General features: G+C 38.8%; 1 protein-coding gene across 1 annotated transcript in view; it reads left to right on the forward strand.

Moving 5' to 3' along the window:
• The window catches only part of COL1A2 (collagen type I alpha 2 chain), a 39,831-nt gene extending 15,182 nt beyond the window's left edge, over window positions 1-24,649 (forward strand). Inside the window, exons 16-52 of the mRNA XM_058831529.1 lie at window positions 89-142; window positions 1,498-1,596; window positions 1,682-1,726; window positions 1,836-1,934; window positions 2,518-2,571; window positions 2,671-2,778; window positions 3,588-3,641; window positions 3,746-3,844; window positions 4,703-4,756; window positions 5,129-5,227; window positions 5,994-6,047; window positions 6,587-6,640; window positions 6,767-6,820; window positions 6,920-6,973; window positions 7,800-7,844; window positions 9,907-10,005; window positions 10,660-10,767; window positions 11,602-11,655; window positions 12,229-12,282; window positions 12,907-12,960; window positions 13,069-13,122; window positions 13,219-13,326; window positions 14,254-14,307; window positions 14,392-14,445; window positions 15,379-15,540; window positions 16,256-16,363; window positions 16,812-16,919; window positions 17,876-17,929; window positions 18,038-18,145; window positions 18,356-18,409; window positions 18,735-18,842; window positions 19,602-19,655; window positions 19,787-19,894; window positions 20,385-20,631; window positions 21,049-21,242; window positions 22,906-23,148; window positions 23,737-24,649. Of these exons, the coding sequence (XP_058687512.1) occupies window positions 89-142; window positions 1,498-1,596; window positions 1,682-1,726; window positions 1,836-1,934; window positions 2,518-2,571; window positions 2,671-2,778; window positions 3,588-3,641; window positions 3,746-3,844; window positions 4,703-4,756; window positions 5,129-5,227; window positions 5,994-6,047; window positions 6,587-6,640; window positions 6,767-6,820; window positions 6,920-6,973; window positions 7,800-7,844; window positions 9,907-10,005; window positions 10,660-10,767; window positions 11,602-11,655; window positions 12,229-12,282; window positions 12,907-12,960; window positions 13,069-13,122; window positions 13,219-13,326; window positions 14,254-14,307; window positions 14,392-14,445; window positions 15,379-15,540; window positions 16,256-16,363; window positions 16,812-16,919; window positions 17,876-17,929; window positions 18,038-18,145; window positions 18,356-18,409; window positions 18,735-18,842; window positions 19,602-19,655; window positions 19,787-19,894; window positions 20,385-20,631; window positions 21,049-21,242; window positions 22,906-23,148; window positions 23,737-23,883 (3,360 nt within the window). The 3' untranslated portion in view covers window positions 23,884-24,649. The remainder of the gene's footprint in view (window positions 1-88; window positions 143-1,497; window positions 1,597-1,681; window positions 1,727-1,835; window positions 1,935-2,517; window positions 2,572-2,670; window positions 2,779-3,587; window positions 3,642-3,745; window positions 3,845-4,702; window positions 4,757-5,128; window positions 5,228-5,993; window positions 6,048-6,586; window positions 6,641-6,766; window positions 6,821-6,919; window positions 6,974-7,799; window positions 7,845-9,906; window positions 10,006-10,659; window positions 10,768-11,601; window positions 11,656-12,228; window positions 12,283-12,906; window positions 12,961-13,068; window positions 13,123-13,218; window positions 13,327-14,253; window positions 14,308-14,391; window positions 14,446-15,378; window positions 15,541-16,255; window positions 16,364-16,811; window positions 16,920-17,875; window positions 17,930-18,037; window positions 18,146-18,355; window positions 18,410-18,734; window positions 18,843-19,601; window positions 19,656-19,786; window positions 19,895-20,384; window positions 20,632-21,048; window positions 21,243-22,905; window positions 23,149-23,736) is intronic.
• Window positions 24,650-25,111: the final 462 nt, after the last annotated feature.

Below are 25,111 nucleotides of genomic sequence, written 5' to 3' on the forward strand. Positions count from 1 at the left end.
CATTTTTTTAATCTATTTTCTTCAACAAGCAAAATGTTTCTGTTGTCGCTGAATAACTTTACACAACTGCTTCCCTTTCATCTCCCAGGGCCCTATTGGTGCTGCTGGTCCTCCAGGCTTCCCAGGTGCTCCTGGTGCTAAGGTATGAACATCCTTTTCATGGTGGTACATTTGATAGTGAAGCTGAAATGTACTAACCAGAGTTTCTGGGCAGAAAAAAAAACCCCACTCTCCATGAGCTAAGAGTTCTTTCTTATTAGTTACTCTTGGATTTCATCCTCATCCTGATCTGTATTTGGAGAACATCAGATATGAGTGTTAATTTAAAATACAGCCCTTATTTCACAGCTGGAGATGGATGCTAGGCAGGTTCAGGAAGACAAATAACCCTTTTACTGCTTCCTATGTGGTACACTTACATACCCCTTCCAAGGGTGGCATAAATCATGATAAATAAGCAAAGCAGCAGTTACCATCACTTTACAGAAACAGTGGGGGATGAAGAAGCTGCGTTTGATTATGGGGCTACTTCCAATCTAAGTCCTTGAAATTACAATGCAGAAATTGCATTAAAATTTTTCAGGTTTAGGGTGCTACCATTTTGCTCTTGCAGACTATAATTTAAATTATTCACCTTATAGCTCAAATCTTAGCTTTTTTATCTGGTAAGAGCCTCAATATTTTGGGTGTCCAAGGAGGGACAGAACATTTGAGGAAAGTGTTGCATATATTTCATGTAAAAGTTTTGCTGACCATTTGCCATAAAATCCATGTCATTCTGTGTATCAGACAAAACTTAATCAACTTTTAAAAAAAAAGAAGAAGTATTATTTTCTAGACCCTTTAATTTTAACTTCAGGGAAAATGAGAAAAAAACTGAAATCCCATTCTGATTATTCTTTTCAAAAGGCAAGCCTTATGAAAGCCTTTAAGTCTTCTTTAAAGCAGATGTAAGTGTGGGTATATCATGTAGTTTCAAGAGGAGACTGTCTACATATCCTGGATGAACTCTGACTGAACTGCTGAAGACAACTTGTCACTATATTCAGGTTCTTGTAGTCAAATTAGGGAATACAACCTTTTGAAAATAAAAGCAAGAACCTTTTTTCTGTCTATTACTCCACTGTGAACACTATTCCACAGCACTCTGAAAGTGCAAAATAATGGTCAGTTAGGTCTCATGTCCTGTGGCACTTCAGGCCAGTTCTGGAGGCACATGGGTATAAATGAGACTGGAATTCTGATTTTTTTTGGTCAACCTTCTGGGTAAGCATCTGTTTTTCCTGTCTTAGCCATTGCCTTAGAAGGAGCCTAAATAGGCATCCCAACTTGAGTGCCTTTAAAATCCATTGAAAGCTCTCAGCTGCTTGGTTTCCTGCCCTCTGAAGTGGGAATACACAAACATGATTATCTTCATGCCAGGCTGATACAGGATTGCTTCACTGCTGCCATAACACTGTGTACACTGATAGAGGGTTCTGTCCTTCTCTCCAACAGGGTGAAATTGGACCTGCTGGTAATGTTGGTCCTAGTGGTCCTGCTGGCCCAAGAGGAGAGATTGGACTTCCTGGTTCTAGTGGTCCTGTTGGCCCTCCAGTGAGTAACTTGCTAGGTTTTATCTATGGTCAGATGTGTGCACTTTTGATTCTGAACTGACCAGTATTGTTATCTTTTTTAACAGGGCAACCCCGGTGCTAATGGTCTTCCAGGGGCTAAAGGTGCAGCTGTAAGTACAACTACGCTCACACATGTTTGCTCTAAAAAAAGCCAAATTCAGTTAATGCAGCAGAAAAGACAATGGGTTCACAATACCTTTTTCCCCCTCTGTTGGACAGGGTCTTCCTGGTGTTGCTGGTGCTCCTGGTCTGCCTGGTCCCCGTGGTATTCTTGGTCCTCCTGGCCCTGCTGGTCCTAGTGGTGCTAGAGGACTTGTTGTAAGTGACCTCTTATATTGCACGTATTTGGAAACCAGATGCAGTATCCACAGTTGTAAAATATCTCCTCTGGATATATTTATGTTATAGTGGAGACATTTTTTCTTGATGCACTATAATTGAACATTTTAGTTAATTTCTGTATCTCGTTACTTGCTTTAGATGCTGAGACTGAAAAGGTTCACTTAGCGCTCCCTATGAGTGCAAGGAGTAGTTGGACTTAATGATCCTTGTGGGTCCCCTCCAACACAGTATAATATTATATGACTGTGGAGTTCTGTCCATGTTGATAGCATTGAGAGATGTGGCAGCAGTCTCACAGCTAAACCCTCACTGTGTGTCCTCAGTAGAGGAACCAGCCCTAAATGTGTCATTGTTCAGTACTGTCATTCCTAAGCATCTTTAACATGTTTGTGTTTATGCCCTTTAAGTCAAAAATACAGTTGTGTTCGTTGCCCATTTTCACAGTAGAGGGAAGCATGCCATTAGATGATAAAATAATTTTTTTGTTTCATGAGTAAGCTCTCCAGGTAGAAGAGAGATTTTTGGAATGCTGCCTAATTCTTTTTGTTTCGGACTCTAGGGTGAACCAGGCCCCGCTGGTGCCAAGGGAGAAAGTGGTATGAAGGGTGAGCCTGTAAGTATGGCAAAATGTGAAGGCTTTTTCAGTCAAAGGCCTGATAATATCTGCAACACCACATCTGATATTTTCTTTTTCTCTGTTTGTCCAAAATAGGGTGCTGCTGGACCTGCTGGCCCTCCTGGCCCTAGTGGTGAGGAAGGCAAGAGAGGCAGCCCTGGTGAACCTGGCTCTGCTGGTCCCCCAGGCCCTGCTGGTCTGAGAGTAGGTTTTCTTTTCATGTTCCAGAAATAAAAAGAAAAGTGGAAATCAATCTAGAGTCCCACAGGCAAATAAAATAATTATGAGTAATTAAATTTACATTAATGCTGCTAAGCAGTGATAATTTTCAATCCTTAGCCTTTTGATTAGTTGGGACCAAACCCATTTTTGCTTTGCATTAATGCTTACTTATCCCTGAAGTATTTAGAGATTGCTCTGATTTACCCACTCTGTAATATTTAGTGAATTATCTTATTACTCTTAAAAGTTTGTGATGGGATCTAACTGCTTAAAACAGATAATGGGCTCACACATAATGAAGGGCAAAAGCTTTCAATTCAGTCTCTTCAAGGATGGCTAGTAAACTTTTCACTGGGTGAGAAAGCCACTTCATGAACTTCCGGAGGCATGTAGCTTTTGTGAAGGAAAAGAATTCACAAGAAAATAATAAGAAAAATGGCAGTGCTTTCCCCAGATTGTTTTTTGGCAGAGATAAAGAATTCAGAGTCAGTAACTCTCTACAGGGAATGTGGAACTGTGTGGGCCAGGTTGTGGGATCTTAGCAGCTGGCTAGAGCCACTATTAGTAACAATGAACACTGAAAATAATACAAACAGATTAGAATTTAAGCAAATCTGCAGGAAGCGAGAGAGATCCTTTCACAATACCTGTTTACACTGTGTGCTTAAAGCTGTGCTTACCTCAAATTCAGCAGACCTGCTTGGAAGGCTGAAATCTAGTAGGCACTATACACATCACAGGAACAGATTTATTTCTTTCCCTTTCTTGATTTGTTTTGTGTTGACTTGCAGGGTGTACCTGGATCTCGTGGGCTCCCTGGAGCTGATGGCAGAGCTGGTGTCATGGTAAGACTTTTATCTGGGTCACTATTTCTGAACCACCTTTTATATACAGATGTGCAATGCTTTTTGCTACCTCTGCCTAATTTTATTTTTATTTCTTTTGGTAGGGACCTGCTGGTAACCGTGGTGCTAGTGGTCCTGTTGGTGCTAAGGGTCCTAATGGTGATGCTGGCCGTCCTGGTGAGCCTGGTCTTATGGGTCCAAGAGTAAGTTTGAACTCTGTGGATTAAGTTTGAACTATATAGAAAGAAAGTATCTTAATGGATAAAATTATTTGGAAATCCAACTGCGAAAATTCAGCATGTGTTAACCACAGTTGGGCACTTCCACCACTCAATTGGAAAAACCCCTTTAGGAACGATTAAGAAGCATCAAAATGTTTGTTGAAAGTAGTTACTTTTGTTAGGGGAGCATTTGATTGCCTTGGGATGGAGCACTGTCCTTTTGTACTGGATACTGCATTGACTTCTGTAAGGGGTTTTCACTTGTGATTATTTACAGAATGTGGTCATTATGATCACAATTGAGGTGTATGTATTCTCTTTAAAAAACTCAAAGGAAAGCAGACCCTACTAAAATGATGTGAAATTGCTGATCTCAATTATTATTTTTTTTTGTTTTGCAAATTATTTCACTGAAACCAGCCATTCACTTTAAGTGGTGTTGGCTGCAGCCAGATTATGTTCATCTCATTATATTTATACTCCTTATTCTTTCTTTTCCTACCCTACCCTGTGAAGTGAAAGTTTGCAATGCACATATGAGTATTAGGCATCTGCAAACATTGAAACACACTATCCTCTAAAGCAGAGCCTAAATTAGTTTGTCTAAAATAATTTAGGTACTTCCCTGTACTGATTTTTAACTGGCATGGGAGCACGCACCACCAAATTAACAGTCAGTATGGTTCAGGTGGAAATGTGATAGCGCCTACAGTCCTGTTTAAAAAGTGTACATTGATAGCTTAGCACCTCTGTGTGTGTGTGCATGCATTAGAAAAAATGGTGGTTATGTGTTGGGTGAGTAGGTTTCCTTCTAAAAACGTGAAACCTTTCCTTTCTCAGGGTCTCCCAGGTCAGCCTGGAAGCCCAGGCCCTGCTGGCAAGGAAGGTCCTGTTGTAAGTACCTTGCTTTTTATTCCCTCATTGCATGGGAAAGAATGAAGTACAACTGTATAAAACAGACATCTCAGCACTGAGCTCTAACACAACTGTGTAAAACCAGGAAGATTTTCTATTGTATTACTCAGAAGATCAGTGCTAAGTTTTCCATTAATTTCTGTGGGTCTCAGATCAGGCCTGTGTCCTGGAAGGGGAAAAATCAGTACAGAGTTTTACAAAAAGGAGAAAAAGGGAGGGATGCATGAGCATGCAATGCAATAAATGGTGAAAAGTTAAATGACATTTGCTCCCTGTCAGTACATATTTCTCCTAAAGCTGAGCTCTAATTAAACTACCTCAGCCTTTTAATAGTATGATTTCTTTTTCTAGGGTTTCCCTGGAGCAGATGGTAGAGTTGGGCCAATTGGTCCAGCTGGTAATAGAGGTGAGCCTGGCAACATTGGATTCCCTGGACCAAAAGGCCCCACTGTAAGTATAGTACAGAAACTTTTTATTACTATGAAAGTATTTCCAGACTAATCTGTAGATTCTCAACTCTATCATTAATCTAACACATCTCCCTGTATTCTCTTGTGCTGCTCATCAGATGGCTTACATCTGCTTACATTCAAGAGTTTTGTTTAAAATTATTTTCCAGTTACCTAAAATCTGATTAAAGAAAGGAAAAAGCAGTTTAACTAGCTCAGGGATATTTTGACATTGAAGTGATTAGAATAATATACATATATTTTATGATTTCAGCATGTCCATTTTATTACTTCTGTATATTCACATCTGTAAAAGTTCTGTCAAGTTTGGCTATTAAACCAGTTCCAGAGTATTGTTATTTATACAGCACTATCCAAAGCTCACTCGTCTTAGGATAAAAGTTACCAGTGAGTAACCAGTGGAGTTCTTTACATGTCCTGGACTTGGGTGTTGATGTACATACACACATGTGCAAATATGTAGTAGATTGCATAGGATACTATGAGGAGTGCCATCAATTACGATCTCAAAACACAAGGTCATCAAGTTTTGAAAAGAAAAGGCTTTTTTCTTTTTAGCTCATTGTTTTTGAGCTAATCTAAGTGATCCGAAAAGACAGATGGAGGTTGTGTGTGTTTTAATTGGGGTTAAAGAAAAATTACAGTAAATCTTCTGGCAGTGAGAGTATAAGTCTCTGCTTAGTAGTTTAAGCTGCATCTAATATGATGTGTTGGTTAACTTTTATATCTTTTTCTTTCAACTTCAGGGTGAACCTGGCAAACCTGGTGAGAAAGGCAATGTTGGTCTTGCTGGCCCACGGGTATGTAGATATATTTTCTTTATCACCTTCCAGAGAGAAAAAAAAAGTAGATTTTCCAAACCTCTGTAATAAGATTACATTGGCTTGTGCAAGTATGAATAGATGATGAAATTAGAAAAGCCCTTGGGAATGCATTCTTTTTAGCCTCATGTCAGTGGGAGCTATTACTTAATGGATAAATGGAAACTCCCCTTCTTGGGTATTAGTTGGGTAATTAATCATGGGGTATTATCCTATGGAAAGGAAAATATAGAACTCCCTGTCCTTAATTCTTAGAGCATGGTATATGGTTTCTACTTCATCTTGTAAATTTCCAACTTTTTACTGATAGTTGAAACTTACTAATTCTTCCCTTTAAGGGACCCAAAAACCAGTCTGCTGTGGGAAAAATGATATCAGCAAGGTTTCTATATTCTGTAATTCCAAAATAAGTTTTCTTAAGTATGAATGTGTTGCAATAACTGGCACATAATTTTTTGGAAATATTGCTCATATCAAATCAAAACTTTGATAATAGCTTTCTACTTGAACATGTATAGGGTGCTCCTGGTCCAGAGGGAAACAATGGTGCTCAAGGTCCTCCTGGTGTCACTGTAAGTAGCAGCCTCCACACAAATCCAATTTGTGATTTACTTTTCATTAATGGGACTTCCCAGTTTTAAATCCACTTCCCTGTGTTTCTTCTTCCAAGTTAATCACTTGTTTTTCATTCCATCCAGGGCAACCAAGGTGGGAAAGGTGAAACAGGTCCTGCTGGCCCTCCTGGCTTCCAGGTAGGGAACTGTGTGCTCTGTTCAATCTTATCTACATTTCCCAAGGCATGAGGAGCTGCTGCCTTAACTATATTGGTACTCTTGTTTCTTTACACTCAGGGTCTGCCAGGTCCCTCAGGTCCCGCTGGAGAGGCTGGTAAACCAGGCGAGAGGGTGAGTGACAGACACAGCATTCCATGGATGTGGCAGGCATTGCATGAGGGCTGTGTTTGCAGTGGCAGGGTTAAAAATCTCGGGGATTTTAATCTACTATTGTTAACCTCAAGTAAGCAAGAGCCTGTTGAATCTATTTGCCAAAACAAAGCAATCAGGGTAGCATGCAAACTTTAATAGTCCCTTTTGCATTGGAACTTGCATCATACTTCCTTTCTCAAAGTTTTGGTATGAAACAGACCAAAGATAGTCCTTTGCTTTTTGGGCCTTGAGTGGCAATAAAATATGCTTCTTCCCCCAGAAGAGACAGTACATGAAAAATATTTTTCTTCACATTTCTTTCAAAATCTTCAAGGTTCAATCTAACCTGCACTACTCTAATTATGTTTTTGTACCTCAGCTGATTTCAGGGAATGTACAATGGCATCCAACTGAGGTGGTTCATTTATGATTCATGCTCTAGTTGCTGCATAGTTAGTGGGAGATGTAGTCTGCAAATTGTGCATTCTTTGTATCATAATCACTTTTAACATTTATAGTTACATCTGTGTCCCTGTAAAAGGGTTTACATTGCATGTACCTGAAAAAAGTTTGTCATTTAATAACTAACTCTTCAGATGAAAAAATATTATCTAATGTGTACCCTGAAATACTGTGCAGCTGGAGGAAAAGGGCTTATTTCCATGTATGTAATAGTCTGTCTGAAAATTTGTCTGAAACTTTTCAATATGCTTCTGTAATTTGAGAACTTCCATTTGTTGCTAAGAAACAAAGTACAGTTTAAGCAAGTAAAATAAACTTTACCACTCTATCTGCTCTCTTCTAGGGTCTTCATGGTGAATTTGGTGTCCCTGGTCCTGCTGGCCCAAGAGTGAGTAACTCATTTGAAATCTGGTACAGACTGTCTTAATAATGTGTTATAAACACACTTAATGAAGTGTTCCATAATAATAGTAACTATATACATTTCCATGTTCCTCAAGGCAAAAAGCTCTTCTCTGTTACAGAATAGTGTATTGCAGCAGTCTCCCAGGAATGAAGGATAATATTCTCTGCTCTTTGCAGGTGTTAGGGTATTTGAGTTAGTGTTAACACAGTTGCCAGTCTTTGTAAACTTCTGTATAAGTATGAATATTACCCAAATGATGATATCCTGTATTAACCTTACAATGAGACTATGGATGATAAAGGACTGAGGCCTGACAAATATGAGAGTTTTCATCTACAGTGCCTGTGCACAGACCTTCCTAGCCTGACCATTTCAGTTTTACTATCCCTTGCTAGGCAGCTCGTAGCTCCTCAGTACTGACTGAATAAATAGGTTGAATTCAGAACCTGGAATAGTCATTAGAAGGTATTGCTTTCCCTTTAATTCTGAAGTGTCAGTGAACATCCTCAAAGAGCTTTGTGTGGGCACCTTTCTGTATGACAGGAAGATTCCATTTACGTAGAGCAAGTAGTAGTTTATAAAGGGCTCAATTAATTATTTGCTTTCCAAATCTGCCTCTAAAGATATTGATGTTTAACCTACTTCTGTTGCTTCTTCTTTTCCTCTGACTTCCAGATTAAATGTATCCAGTGACAAGTATTCCCATTCACTCTTATAAGTTATTTCAACCAGTTTAAACAAGACTTTTGCTCCCTATGTTTTAGTGCCCTGAGTCTGTATCAGAAACCATGTCTTGCTCTAAACTCTCATTTTGCCAGTGTATCCAAGCCTAGTTTCCTTTGTCGTAGCAGTTTTTTCCTCTGCTCTAGATTGCCCTAAGCATCACATATCCAGCCCACAGTGTATTTCAAAACAGTTCTTACTGATGCTTTATACACAAAACTAACACTTCCTAAAAATACCCCACTGCCAGATCACATTCTCCTTGTATATGTTTGTGACATATTGTAGGCTATTACCTTTCCCTTTCAGTCATTTTCTCCATTGAAACCTCCATTTACAGCAGAATTCAGTTTTGGTACCTAAATAAATGGTCTGGTACTTGCACTCTTGAATTTTATCCCTTTGCTGTTACAGCCATCTAGCAGGTTATTCACTTCTTCCTGTGTAGTCTGCCAGTCCTTTGTCCTGTTGACAAATGCTTCCACCTTTGTGATATCTGCATATTTCTTCTTTTTCTCCCTCTCTGTAATTAACAAAATGTGTGAAAAAAAAAATAATTTAGGAGCATCTCTACAATATAAATTAATCTGTTGCATCATTGGTGCTTTCTACTGGTGCGCTATCTCCCCTTAAGTCAGTTCTTTGACCACATTATAGTTTTTACACAAATTCCAGATTGTCCAGCATAACTAAAAACTCTATTATGCCTTATCAGATTATTCACTGATGTCCAGCTTGATCACACTGAGATAATTTGAGATATCTTTAGTAAAACTAGTGTTTCTATCTTTGAAAGATCTGTTGTGCATTTAAATTGAGTTTCTGGCTATTTCTATGTCTATAGATCTATGATTCAGAATTTATCCTTCTACCTGTTATAATGTACAGGTCACATTAGTACGCTTGAGGTATTACCTTTATTCCCCTGCTACCAGGCATCTGCCACTGTAAAAATAATTGTTTGCCAATTACTAACCCTTTAATTTCACTAGAATCCATTATTTGTTCTAAAACAGAATCTCCATTTGACAGTAGAATGCCAGACACTGTTAACAGAACAAGCACAGTAGCCAAAATCCATATTCAAGAAGTATTAATACTTTAGTTGTCATATGTTGTCATGATGCAAGACTTTATTACTTAATTTTGATATTTTTGTGTCAAAAGCTAGAGCCAGTTCTTATGACCAATTTAGTTAATAGCTGCACAACTCTGATTAGTTTGTTCAGATAAAAATGTGTCACACTGTCATGGTGCCTAGCCAGTGCTTTCAGCTAGAGAACAATTCAAGGAAGCTCTCAGATCAGACTGTCTCTTGTAGGGTGAACGTGGTCCTCCTGGCGAGAGCGGTGCTGTCGGTCCTGCTGGTCCCATTGGAAGCCGTGGTCCCTCTGGCCCACCAGGCCCTGATGGTAACAAGGTATGCCTTTTCCAGCTGCCAGTGCCTTGCTCTTGAATTCCTGATGAATGCAATCCAAAACCTCTCTCCAAGCGGTGAAGTTCCATCCCAGCTAGTCCACACTAATGATAAATGGGTTTATGTTTAGTACTATAGATGATGGGAGGTGAAGTCAGTTTGAATACAGGTTGTCAGCTGGGTATGCTGTTATTCTTTTTGGACATAGGATCTTAGATTCTGACCAAAATTCATGCTGACTTCTGTTTATACCCACACCTAACTTGTACACAGGAAGCTCTTGTGTCTAGTAAGCAATATTTTCCCCCAAATATAAGTGAAAAAATAAGTGATCCCCTAGCAAATGTGATGCTGGCTTGGTGCTAAGTGAATCTGGGTCTTTGTTTTCTGGATTCCCATGGCTAGTCATTCTACAGAAGTTTAATTTGGAAAAGGGACCTAAAACCTCAGGATCCCACAGAATAGGAGAGAGACTGTTCACATCTAGCATCTTCACTAGTTGGAAAAGTAAAACATATACAATAACTCAAGACAAAAATGTTACTACTCACGCTGTTTGCAACTAAGTAGAATGGTGGGCAGAATAGTAATGATGATTTTGTTGCTCATTATGTGAGTGACTTGACCCTGACTTACATGATATGCTCTTGCTGCTAGGGTGAGCCTGGCAATGTTGGTGCTGCTGGTGCTCCTGGTCCTGCTGGCCCTGGTGGAATCCCAGGAGAGAGGGGTGTTGCTGGTGTTCCAGGAGGCAAGGGTGAAAAGGTAAGATGGACAACTGGCTTGTTACTGTATGTGCAGGTTTGAGATGCCTAAATTTCATTAACTTGGAAAAACCTGCAGGTTACCACAATGTGACTTTTATTTACTGTAAAACTGTATTACTCAATAGTCAGCAAGTAAGTAGAGGTTTTGTTGGTCTGACAGACTGACTGTCTTTTATAAGGTGCTATCCCAAAACTTTTTTAAAACCCTATGTATCAACATGCAGATTAATGCAGAACACTAGGCTGTATTAAGAAAAAAACGAGAGAGAACAGAGTGCTGATCTGATTTCTTGACTCTAGTGATGGCCTGAAAATATATGAAATGTTATATGAAATGTGGCATTTTATGTGTCTGTCCGTATGACATCATTGTTTGTAATAGCTGCTTTCTTGCATATAGAAAGTATAACATGAATATCTAGAAGAATTTTTACAGATGGACATCTATTGACCAAAAGAAACAGATTTTTGAGGGGGATTTATATGCATCATTTGTAATATACATGGACATTTTCAGTGAGCTAGATTTTTAATTTCTAATTCCATTCAAAATTCTTGGGACCTGGGAGAAACCAAGAAGGTTTATGACAGAAGGTTTATTCTGAAAAGCAGAAAATGCCGAAACATCCAAACATTCACTTTGCAAGTCAGTACCTACTCAGCAATAAGAATGAAATAATAATCAGTGCTCAGTTCTTCAGAAAACCTACCATGATAAGCTTTTTGTATGATGTCTAAGTAATGCACAGATACTCGGCAAACAGCTCAAGACTTCTTTCATACAAACTATTGAGTTCACTACCAATATAATTTTTCCCACTGTGTATTCCAGGGTGCCCCAGGTCTGAGAGGTGATACAGGTGCAACAGGAAGAGATGGTGCTCGTGTAAGTATCTTCTGGTTCTACTTGACTTAACCTTGCTACACCTCAGAACTTAAATAACTGAGAAGGATGTTCAGAGCCTGCATTTCTCACTGTATTGCATTACTGCTTATATCTGCTCATTTTTGATAAAAACCAATGAAGTTTTTTTGCCTCTTGTCCAAGGATGATTGAATTCAAGGGGGGAGAGAGAGAAAAATGATCACTTCTCATGCATCCAAGCAGAGAAATTCCATGAGCAGAGCATTGCACAGACATTGCACAGCTGTTCAGTGTGACAGTGTCCTCTGTAATTTCATGGGCTAAGCCCAGACAGCTAGTTATAAAGGCAGCCTGCAAAGTTACACAAAACTATCCTTAATTTGAGATTTCAGGTGCCTTTCTTAGAATTCATACTTTGGGAAGGAAAGTAACTGAATAGATTCTGTTTTATAAAATCATGTATCCTTTATAATGAGAGCATCTGAAAGAAAGTTAGTTCCATACCTTTCTCCAAGAGGAAGGAGAAAGTTTATTTAAAGTAGTTTGTCCTGCTTACATTTTGTTTGAAACAGTGTGCTGTCTCTTGGCCTATAGGGTCTCCCTGGTGCCATTGGTGCTCCTGGCCCTGCTGGTGGTGCTGGTGATCGGGTAAGTCTGTAATTGTACTGGTCTACTCTTTGAATGAAAAAATGCCTTGATGATACAGTTTACTCACACATGAATATTAAAGATGAGTTCCATAAAAACCAATTCCAGCTTTCTAGTTTGCATCAATTCTTTAAGTTTTTCAGATTGAGGAAGCAAGAGCTGTTGGGACTATTCAGTGAAGCTTGCCATAGGATCCCAAACCTTTTTCTAAAAGGGCAGGAAGGAGGATGCACATCTCCACAGCAGTGGGTTATATCTGGAGAGGATTCTGGTTCAGCCTTGGGCTGAATTTTTCCCAGCTGAGGTTAAAATCCACAATCCTACTTGCACTGTGAGAGGAGGTTTTGATACAATAATGAATAACCACATGTTAGCTGTATATATTTATTTATTTATTTATTTATTTATATTATATATAAAATATAAAATTATATTTTATGCTGTCTGAGAATCATTAGAAATTATTAATATAGAGCAGACCAAAACCAGAAACATTTTCAGTAACATTCTCTGCACTAGAGACTCAAGGAGACTCACTCTATGTATCTATACCACAGGAGCAATCCTGTTCTGGCTGCTGTAAGGCCGTTTCCCAATGTCAAAATGTTTTGGGCTGTCTTTTAGGGAGAAGGAGGTCCTGCTGGTCCTGCTGGTCCTGCTGGTGCCCGTGGTATCCCTGTAAGTAGCAATTTCTGCAATTATTCCTGTGTCAAAGACATGATGTTCAGAAAACTGCCCTTTTAAAGACCATTCTAACCAGTCATCTCTTCTTTGTCCTCTCTCTAGGGTGAACGTGGTGAGCCTGGTCCTGTAGGTCCCAGTGGATTTGCTGGACCCCCTGTGAGTTTGCACTTTTCTCATATTGATGCCATAATCTTCCTCTGTTTCCTGTGCAAGGTTTTCAGTTCCTCATTTTGTCTGTTTTTCTGCCCACAGGGTGCAGCTGGTCAGCCTGGCGCTAAAGGCGAGCGTGGGCCCAAAGGACCTAAGGGTGAAACTGGACCAACAGGTGCCATTGGCCCAATTGGTGCTTCTGGGCCACCAGTAAGTGAATTGTCTTTGTGAAATGCATTGTTCTCAACTGTGCCATGCAAGCAATACATAGCCTGAAAGCCTTGAATTCTGAAAAGGTAATTAAAGAAAGAAGCAAAACTTCAAACTAGGCTGTGAGAAAAGTTACCATTCTGATTTTCACACATTACGTAAATTTTATCAATCTATTTATGTGGGCTCAGATCGTGAGTCTGGAACTGAAATGAAGAGAAAAATAATAGCTAATTTTCAACTTGCTCTGAAGATCAGCAAAATCATTCTATCTTGGACCATTCAGGGTGTGATTGTGGGTAAGTTCTGAGATGAGGACACTGGCGCTTTTCTCTCAAAGATGGGATGTGCTGTCACAGTCTGATTTGTATACTCAGTCATCCAGAAGCATGTGTGCAAATTCATCCATGCACCCATTTACACATAGGCTTTTCATGTGCTGACACCTGGGAAACTGGTTGAAATGATGCAGAAAGTCAGACTCACGTACTTCAAATACCACAAAGTGTTGCAGGATAATGTGGCTTGGGTTACTTATTGTATAATTTTAATAGAACAATACCAGGATCTTTCACTATGTGGCTGTATTGGTCACACAGTGATTGATGGAATTGATGATTTTGCCCTGCTTTCACATTTTGACTTCCAGATCTGTTTAGATGCGTGTAACATTTGCAAGGAAAATCAATCTGATTCAAAAATGCCTTATGCAACTTTTCTCAAGCCTTATGATACCAATGTAAAATGTCTGTGAGAATTTAATACCCTATTATCAGGATAGGTAGCATGGTTTTGGGCCCAGTCCTCCTCCTGCTGGTGTAAAAATTACCCTTAGCTTTCACAATAGTGCGACTGAGCCCTTATTCTAAATAGGGAGCATTAATTGTCTTTGCTTGATCCATCTCTTTTTCAATCCTTTCTACTTAGGGCCCCGCTGGTGCTGCTGGTCCTGCTGGCCCCCGTGGTGATGCTGGTCCTCCTGTAAGTCTTCAGGCTTTTAGTACTGACATTGTTGCTTTTCATGAAAAGATTAAACCTAATCTTCATTTTCAAATTTGTTTTTAGGGCATGACTGGTTTCCCTGGTGCTGCTGGAAGAGTTGGTCCTCCTGGCCCTGCTGTAAGTAACTAATGAAGAATTCTAATGGGACATAAGTCTGAAGTTTCTTAGGGATAATCCTAACTTTTGTTTCATTGATGTGAATCAATTGCACTGGAATAACCTCAGACCATTATAGAATTGGATGAGAAAAAAATCTAATTGTTCAAACTCCCAGAGTGCAACCTATGCATTTAATTTTTGAGTTTTCATAATCCATCAAGCATCACTAGGCATAGCACCCAACCCTTGAAGTTGGAAGTCTTGAAGTACCCAACCATTTCCAAAAATCTGTGTTTATTTGCTTTTGTTCAAATCAATGGCTATGCAATTACCCTCGATGGAGTGGAATAAGAAGGTCATGTCCAATCTTCAGAAGAATGTTAAGGTTATCGTATGTCTACATTTTCTAAAGTACCTGCAGTTCTAGCCCCTGTCTTGAGCAGGGCAAGCACACTGTGTTTTGGAATGTGAATATTTTTTATTTTTCAGCAATAAATTCTCATTCTAGATTGACATGGTAGTTTTTTTTCTTTTCAAAGGTGTTTCCAATCTTTACCAAAAGGCATTTCTTTTCTTAGATACTCTAGATTTAAATAAATTTTTACTCCCAGTATCCAAAGCAAATAATCCTCTTGAATTGGAAGATACTGGTTGTTTCTTTCTCATGGATTTTATCGTTGCAATTAATATCTCCAACAAAAGACAGATCTATATTTTCCCACCAAATTTTGCCACTTTCACCTGCCCCAGAGTTAAAAAAAAAAGCAGTCAAAAAATTCTACTGCTTCCAGCTCTCCCCTGCTAAACAAAGCAATAGAAGTTGCTGCTTCGGAGCAGGTGATGACCTGCTTATTGCAATGGACTGTTTTTTCACATGGACTTAAAATGAAATTTATCTATGTTATCCCCAGGTCTGTATTGTAATGGTATCATATTCATACTCAATCCTAGGGCATCACTGGTCCCCCTGGTCCTCCTGGCCCAGCTGGCAAAGATGGTCCTCGCGGTCTGCGTGGTGATGTTGGACCAGTTGGCCGCACTGGTGAACAAGGTATTGCTGGCCCACCTGGTTTTGCTGGTGAGAAAGGTCCATCTGGAGAGGCTGGTGCTGCTGTAAGTTACTGAGTATCACATCTCATTAAATATGTTTCGCTTCATGTAAATGTTATGGCTTCTGAAATACTTCCGGTGTTTGTGAAGGGCTTTTCTATTTCATCCACAAATTTGGCAAAGCCTTTAAGTAGAAGTTCCACTGAGACACAAGAAATTGTTTATAGGCATGCTTGACAAACATGCCATAAAAAGTGAACCTGATCTCCGGGTCAGGGTTTTCTTTCTTTTTTTCTCTTGTGGTGCATTGTATCTTTAACTACAGAAGAAATTGATATTTAGTCTGAGAAAAGGAAGCACATCTTCTGCTCTGAAATTGATCCTCATGGATAGAAAAAGAAGAAACCTGTGAATGTCCATGTAGAACAATCTCAATTCATAGCTGCATCAAAAACTCTGATTTGTGAGAATCACAAGGTTAAAGTTGTCTGCCCACAGGTTGACTTACAATTATGCAAATAAATTAATTACTTTTAAGTATCTTTAAGCTTTCACATCCAGAATTACTGGCTTTTTTTTTAAATCATACATGTTTCTATCTTACTGAAGTAAGCACTTGTGTGAAGTATTACAATTGTTACTCAACAAAAAAATATAGAAACATCTTCTGTGATCTGCAGAAATTGCAACCAAGAATGAAATTTCAGTGTCATTTTTGGTATGTGTGTTACATTTATTTTTGTCTATTAATATAAATATTATTCTCTTCATGTCTTAGGGTCCTCCTGGTACCCCAGGTCCTCAGGGTATTCTTGGTGCTCCTGGTATCCTTGGTCTGCCTGGCTCTCGGGGAGAACGTGGTCTTCCAGGCATCTCTGGAGCAACAGTGAGTATATGATTAGTTAACTGCTTTAAACAGATAGTGTGTAATAAAAAAAATAAAAAAAAAACCATACCCATGAGGTCCTGGCTTCTGGGAAGCCAGGGAGATGTAGATTATGCTCTTCCTGTTGCTGACGGAAACAGAGGATATGAGCCTACCAGACCTAGATCAATGGAAGAAATTATGGCTTGTTGCAGACAAACCAGAATTGTCTGCAAGTGAGCAAATTTCTGAATGTCAGAAATGTCAGAAATATTAAGAGGTTTCTAATAGTAACATTTAGAATGAAGATAGCATTTGATATAGATAGGTATTTTCTTGTGTCCTGATTATTTTTCCTTCCCAAACTCATTGCAGAGAAATGTTGCTCTTAGATAAGGCTAAAAGTTCTGTAAGACTGGTTTGTGTTGTATTATAATGTCACATTTTCTTACAACTGTTCCTGTATTAGGGTGAACCTGGTCCCCTGGGTGTTTCTGGTCCTCCTGGTGCCCGTGGTCCCTCTGGTCCTGTGGGTTCTCCTGGTCCAAATGGTGCTCCTGGTGAAGCTGGACGTGATGTAAGCTGTCTTTTATCCTCTTCAGGTTGCTTTTCCTTTATTCTGATCCAAATACAAATACTTGGGAAAAGCGGATGGAACTGGAGGCTGTTGTGCTAGCAGACTTGTACAATGTCTTCAGAGAAAATTGTATCAGGATTTTTATAGACACAGATTCCTATGCCCAACTAGATGACAAAGTTTTTAAAGCACAAATTGTGTTTGAAATATATCAATATATAAAAATATATCCTGAAGTCACTCCCGGAATCTTTTCACTTTTACTTAAATGCCAAGAAAGGTGGAGTGGGGAACATACGTATCTTTCATGGAAGTATAAAAATTGCAGCCTTATCAGGGAAAATTATTTGATAACCTGAAGCATAGTTAATACATTGTTAATAAAAATCTTGCAGAGACTTTGCAGGATTTCAAAGAGAACAGAGAATAGTAATTTAAAAATCTCAAACTTTCTTTCACTGGAATTTTCTGAAGGAAAACGGTTTTTTTGGACACAGCCTAAGTGCTGAAGTGAAATTAACATTCAAAAATTGAAGCATTTAACCTTGTGAAGTACCACAATGAAGAAATTTAGTTATGGCTATTGTTTAGGTTCTTTTCCCTCCACTGGCATTTTTCTTCCAAAACGAAAGTCTCAGTTTTAAAAGAGTGCAAGCTACTGAAGACCACTATTGTCTTAGCCTTTTCATTTAGAGAAATGTTGCAAAGCCCAGTAATTTTTTTCCCTTACTTAACTTTTAAAACCTAATATATTTGAAGACCATTTCTGAGAACATTAGTATATGTAAGGCATTTGAGAATAACATGTGTAAGGAAGAGGTTTTTTGTCTTTAAGATTTATATTGTCCTATCTCAATATCTTCTTACTCTCACTGTAAGCAATTAGACTGAGACGCAGTTCTGTGTGAGATGAAAGGTGATGGAATTTAGTAACTTTTTTCACGGTATTTTCATAGGGCAATCCTGGAAATGATGGTCCTCCAGGCCGTGATGGTGCTCCTGGTTTCAAGGTAACTTGTTTCTTTTTTCTTTTATTTCATTTTTATGGAAGAAATATTCCAATATGTGTAAGTCAGTAATAACACCATGTGTCTCCTGTTGTATTCCTTTGTTCCCAGGGTGAGCGTGGTGCTCCTGGTAATCCTGGTCCCAGTGGTGCTCTGGGTGCTCCTGGTCCTCATGGCCAAGTTGGTCCTTCTGGAAAGCCTGGAAACCGTGGTGAACCCGTAAGTCAATGAGATGATTATATACCTTAGTCTTCTGGATTAAGGCCTAAGAGGACTAAGACTTGTCTATCAGATATGCATATATACAAAGTACATCCCACCTCTACAATGGATAGATAATTACTTCACTTTCTCCAGAGATGCATTGAGCATGGAACCTTCATTACAGCAATATACAGCAGTGACATGTATTCTCTGTTCCTGTTTTAGGGCCCTGCTGGTGTTGTTGGTCCTGCTGGTGCTTTTGGTCCAAGAGGTCTTGCTGTAAGTCTGATTTTTAAATACATTATCACATTGGTGCAAGAAGAGAAAACATGCTTTATCAATAACTATGATCAAGGGGCCCAAAAAGTAATGCTTAAGGACCTGAAAATATTTAGGAACTTAGAATCTCAGTTAGAATTCTCTTTTGTGGGATCAATCCTGAAGCTTTTGGGATTGGCACTCTTCCTGGGTGTGTTAAGGGGATGTCCATTATATACATTGAGATATGGCTTAATGTAGAATATTACATTTAATTCTTACTTTGACAGGAGTATGTTCTTGAAGCCTTCTAATTTATTCCTTTGACACCTATATCCCTTCCTAGGGCCCACAAGGTCCACGTGGTGAGAAAGGTCTACCTGGTGATAAGGGTCCTAGAGGTCTGCCTGGCTTGAAGGGACACAATGGATTGCAAGGTCTTCCTGGTCTTGCTGTAAGTAAAATATTTTCAGGGTTTTATTTATCTACATATATATTAAAAAATAAAAAATATTTATAAACATATATATATATATATATATATATATAAAAAAGAGCAAAAAAACCAAAATAAGGTCACACTAGCAAGGAATTATATATGTACAATACAGCATGTAAATACCACTTACTCCACTCTGCAGAACCTTTCAAATGAAGTCATAAATAGTCTCTTTAACATTCAGTGTTTTTTTACAAAATGACAAATTCTGGTATTGGCATTAGAACTGTGACTGCTGTTGATCCCACTGAAGCTCAATTACATTTCACTAGCAAAGAATTAAAAAATCTTCTCCCTTTGTTTTAGCATTATTCCTTATTTTGGCCAGAAATTGTAAAACTTTTATCTCAGAAAGGCCAAAGTAATTTGTAGTTTTTCTTCCCTTTAAATTTGGGTATCAACTTTAGGAATTCTGACTTTTATTTTAAAGCCTTCTCTGAAGATCAGAAGAAACAATATAAAGAATTTTATTTTATGTATATATATGTAATATAAAGAATTTTATAGGTTTTCCTCTTAAATACATCTTGATGCCCTTTCTCCTCTCTTCCCAGAACAAGCATTTTGTACCCTAACTCCACTAATAAATGTCATTAGCCCTAGATTCCCACTCTCTGAGCCCAAACACACATTACATGCAGTTCCCTCTTGAATCAAGCAAACACAAACATGTTCCACTGCTCTTTTTTGATGACTGTGTATCTTTCCCAATAGGGCCAACACGGTGATCAAGGTCCTCCTGGTAACACCGGCCCTGCTGGCCCAAGGGTATGTGAATTTCAGAATATATTCAGATAACTCCCACTCTCTTTGTGCAATCTATATGTATGCTCCCATCCATGTGAATCCCTATTTTTAGCATTTTTACTGCCATTTAAACTGTTCATATTTCCTTTTAGGGTCCACCTGGTCCTTCTGGTCCTCCTGGTAAAGATGGTCGCAATGGTCTCCCTGGACCTATTGGCCCTGCTGGTGTGCGTGGCTCTCATGGTAGCCAAGGTCCTGCTGTGAGTATAGCCTTTTATTGTTGTTGATCTAACACATTCATGTTACACTATAAACCTAGTAATTACATCACTTCAGAATCCTAGCAGTTTAGTAATGCACCTGGCTTTATTTATTCAAAAAATATATTTAATATTAGGTTTTATTTATTAAAAATATATTAACATTAAATATTAATAATTAAATGTTAATATTTAATTAAATATTAATATTAAATGTTACTATTTAATAGACATTAAACATTAACAAAGCTAAAAGGCTTTGTTCACTCCTTATGGCCAGAGGACAGATGCACAAAGGAAGTGTGGCAGTCCTGCACTGTGCATCTTCCACTGCTTCAACCCACTGCAGTCACCACAGGGCGATCCACATGTGCTGCCCCCGATTAGAGCTGAGGGAATTAACCAGGACTATGCATGCATGGAAGCATTTCATTAAAAGCACCATATCTCTAACAGAATGCTTTTTGTCTGCTGCCTTTGAAAACTTCAGGGTCCTCCTGGTCCTCCTGGTCCCCCCGGCCCCCCTGGCCCCAATGGTGGTGGATATGAAGTTGGCTTTGATGCAGAATACTACCGGGCCGATCAGCCTTCTCTCAGACCCAAGGATTATGAAGTTGATGCCACTCTGAAAACACTTAACAACCAAATTGAGACCCTGCTGACCCCAGAAGGCTCCAGAAAGAACCCAGCTCGCACCTGTCGTGACCTCAGACTTAGCCACCCAGAATGGAGCAGCGGTATGTTAGTGCCAGATGTTTGCTCTTTCTGGCTCAGGGAGCACATTCAGGGCATTAGCTTTCTTCAATGGAAGGTATTCTTGGCCACGTGGAAAACATACTAAATGACCAGTGAAGAAGTTCTTTCAGCCTCCAATGAAAATAGATACAGTTACATCCTGAAAAAGCTCTTTGTAGATACTGTTGCACATTATTGCAATAATTTTCCAAAGTAATACAAAAATATTTAATCCTTGCTTTCAAGTACAGTTTCTTATACATTAATAATCCAAAATATCTGTATCCCACTTATCACCTTAATATTGCACCTAGCTGTGATATTTATGGCTTGAGTTCCTATATCAGACAGTGAATATGAACTGAATGCAAAGTTTATGCTGAGTGAACCACTGTTCACATTTCTTCCCTCAATGACAGGCTTCTACTGGATTGATCCCAACCAAGGCTGCACTGCAGATGCCATTAGAGCATACTGTGATTTCTCCAATGGTGAGACTTGCATCTATGCCAACCCTGACAATATTCCTGCTAAGAACTGGTATATCAACAAGAATCCCAAGGACAAGAAGCAGCACATATGGTTTGGTGAAACACTCAATGGTGGTAGCCAGGTAAGTGATGTATGGCGGGGTGATTGTTTCCTACAGCAGTGTCTGAAGAGTTCCCAATTCACTGACTCTCAGGAAGCAAACAGATAAATTAAGTTTTTAAGGAAAAAAAAACCAAAAAACAACTACCTTTTATCTCAAGAGTATAGAGCTCTGATTCTAGTTTAGATCAGTTTGTTAAAAGTACTTCTCAGTATCGTTCTAGCTTTTCTTGATATCTGCAAAGGACCAATTCAGCCTGACTTGTTATTTCAAAGGGAAACCTGGACTGGAATATGGTACATATAAAGACAGTCCAGAAAAATGTCTGAAAAAATAAGAAAAACATCAGTCTTTTAAACTGATATTTGTTACATAAAATGCTTACAACACTATTCCTGGAAATATATTTATATTACACATCAGAGATTCTGAGTGCATACCATAAGATTCAGAATTGTTGGTGCTAGTAAAACCAAGAACTACTACTTGCATGTTAGACACTGTCCCAGAAAATTGCAAATACATCACTTTTGTACACCTAAGGAGATTAATTACATCATTCTTAAATAAAATTGAGTTGATATTGTGATAAAGCATCTAAGATGAGATTTAATCACATTGGATTAGAGCAGTCTAGGGTCCTGTTTCTTAGAGTGGCTAAAAGTAGATGCTGTAAAAAGAATATGAGAGTGAAGAAAACATTTGTACTGCAGATTATTATATTAAAAAAGTTTCAAAATTCTATCAAAAAATGTTTCACAGTTTTATTGAGACAGTGATTGTTTGTGTGTAGCTGTGGAAACAGTAGATTGTCTTCCTTGAGGGTATCTGATCTTGTCTCTGAATCCATATAAACTGTTAACACCATATCTTGGAACAGAACTCTACTACATGTTTAACTACATCCACTCATGTCTGGTTGTCAGTGTACCTCCTACTACTTCTATTTTATGATCTTTAGTTCTGGAGTGGCAATGGAAAAGTGATTGCAGACTTGTCATACTTTTTTGCAAAGTTCCTGGCTGTCATGGTTTAAACTCAGATAGAAATTAGGTACCACTGCCACTTGCTCAGCTCCCTCTCTCTTCCCCCCAATTCACCCCCATAGAAGGGGGAGGTATCAAAGTATCAAAGTAAAAGTGCCATGCTGAGATAAAAACAGTTTAATAATTGAAAATAAAATACAGTAACAATGGTAAATAATAATGATAATGAAAAGGAAAACAATAGGTGATGCACAATGACATTGCTGCTGACTGGTACCAGACCCACCTGCTTCCTGAACCCAGATTGGCCGCCCATTTGGGTTACTTCATCCCAGCTTGTATGCTGGGCATGATTTTTTATGGTGTTGAATATCCCTTTGGTCAGCCTAGGTCATCTGTCACAGCTTTGCTCCCTCCCAGTTACTTTTGCACACCTCCTCACTGGCAGAGCATGAGCCACAAAAGAAAAAAAGTCCTTGACTTAGGATAATCATGACTTAGCAAAATCCAAAACATCAGTGTGCTTTCAACACCATTCTCATTTCAAATCCAAAACACAGCACTGTATCAACAGCTGAGAAGAAATTAACTCTACCCTAGCTGAAACCAGGAGCCTAGAGCAGCTATCACACATTTTTATTACAAGCATCCTCCTTTCCCCAGCAATATAACTGACTGGGTTCCTTTCTGTTTTTCAGTTTGAATACAATAGTGAAGGAGTGACCTCAAAGGATATGGCCACCCAACTCGCCTTCATGCGTCTGCTGGCCAACCATGCCTCCCAGAACATCACCTACCACTGCAAGAACAGCATTGCCTACATGGATGCAGAAACTGGCAACCTGAAAAAGGCTGTTGTGCTGCAGGGATCCAATGATGTTGAGCTACGAGCTGAAGGCAACAGCAGATTCACCTTCAGTGTTCTCGAGGATGGCTGCTCTGTAAGTAATGCAGAAACCACGGGCACAGTGACTGCCCTGGCCTAAGCATGTGATTAGGGATAGAGTTGTGCTTTAATTAAGAATTAGATTATTGGGAAAACCAGCAAAATTTAACTGGTGACGATACATAGCCTACAAACCCGACCATGGCAGATCCTTAACATGTGGGAAGGAAGAGGTTACAAACAAATCCTATATTGTACTGTACATGTGGCCAAAAAAATGGTTTTCAGAGGGACTAGATCCAAATTCTATGTAAACAGAAGATTAGTAAGAAAACAGTGCACAAGCTATGGGAGGGGCAGGATCTCTTAAGTCCTGAAACAATCAGGCAGGGGGATTCTCTTAGGATCTAACATCAGTGTGACTAATATGGTAACTTGCATATGGCATCACATAGGACTACAGAAGATTAAAGTAAATATTTTCTCTGTATTGGAGATCTAAATAGTTGGATGTGGGTATCTTATCTGCAAATAATAGAAGCAAAATTCATATTAAATTATTTCAGAAATTATCCATTCAGATGAAACAATTCTTAATACTGTGAACAATGCAATAACAATTGCAATCAATTTTCTCTTGCAGAGAAAGAACAACGAATGGGGCAAAACAATCATTGAATACAGAACAAATAAGCCATCCCGCTTGCCCATTCTTGACATTGCACCTTTGGATATTGGCGGCGCTGACCAAGAATTCGGTTTGGACATTGGCCCAGTCTGTTTTAAATGAATGAACTAAAATTAACTTAAAGCCTCTCCCAAATTATTCTCTTGTCATTTCTTTTTATAATGAAAGCTGACTCCTTCCATTTCTTCTGTTCATCTACTTGCTTAAACTCTGGGCGAAAGAGAAGGAGAAGAATTGATTGGAGCATTGTGCAATGAAATTTAATACAGCCCCAAATGGACTTGGAAGTCTTTCAAGATTTAACACCTTGTTTTGGGAAATGTCAACCTTTGTAAAGAAAAAAAAGCAAAATAAAAAGTCATGAAAGTTTGCACCACTTGTGGCCTTTGAATATCTTCCACAGAGGAAGTTTAAATCCATGACTTCCAAAGGTTTAAACTACCTCATACACTAAATCAAGAGTGATCCACATCTTTTGTAGGAACTTCTCCCTGTGATCTGAGGTACTTCAGTTCCACTCAAAATACAGTGGTGCTAATTACATAACTACAAAGTATCTTTCCAATACTTGAACTTTGATGGTGCTAATAGCATTTAAAGTATTGCTTCTCTGTTTCTTTGAAGTCTGTCCTAAAATTTAGGATGTCCTGTCTCACCCACAGCTTAAGCATGTGGATAATTTTTCTTCCTCTTTGCCTTCCTCCAAAATCACGTGTTCCTGCTTTCAAATTTCATTTCCATCTCCTACTATGGGTAAAAAAAAAAAATCATCATTTCTCAAAAAAGAAAGAAAATGTATTTTGTATATGTGAGATGTTTAAATAAATTGTGAAAAAAAATGAAATAAAGCATGTCCAGTGTTCCAAAAGAAACTATTTAATGAATTACTTGCTCAGATGCATAGGAGATTCTCACACCCAGATTTTACAATACTGTTAGCACATTGCTATAAAACATTTTGCTAAAGCCTCAAAAGATTGCCTACAACTCTCTCAAGGGTGTGATTGTCTACTTGACTGCAACACTAACTTTTGAGAAGTTCTTAAGAAACTCATACGGTAACTCTGTGCCTCATAGTATGAGAAGTTCAGAAGCAGAAATTATTCCTTCTTTTTTTCTAAATACTAAGTAGGATTAATGGCTGCAAGAAGGATCATCATCTCACTTAAAGGTGGAAGGGAAATGAAGGTTTTGTCTTTCACTTGAGGATAGAAAGCTCCTGGCTGTTGATAGAGCTGTGCTGGCTGATGCTGTGCTGTAATCAGCAGAACTGGGCCTGTGCACTTTAGAAAGAATGTGCAGAAGCCAAGAATCTCAAATTTAGTTGTTT

Source organism: Poecile atricapillus, chromosome 2 (genome assembly GCF_030490865.1).
Source record: "Poecile atricapillus isolate bPoeAtr1 chromosome 2, bPoeAtr1.hap1, whole genome shotgun sequence".
NCBI lineage: Eukaryota > Metazoa > Chordata > Aves > Passeriformes > Paridae > Poecile > Poecile atricapillus.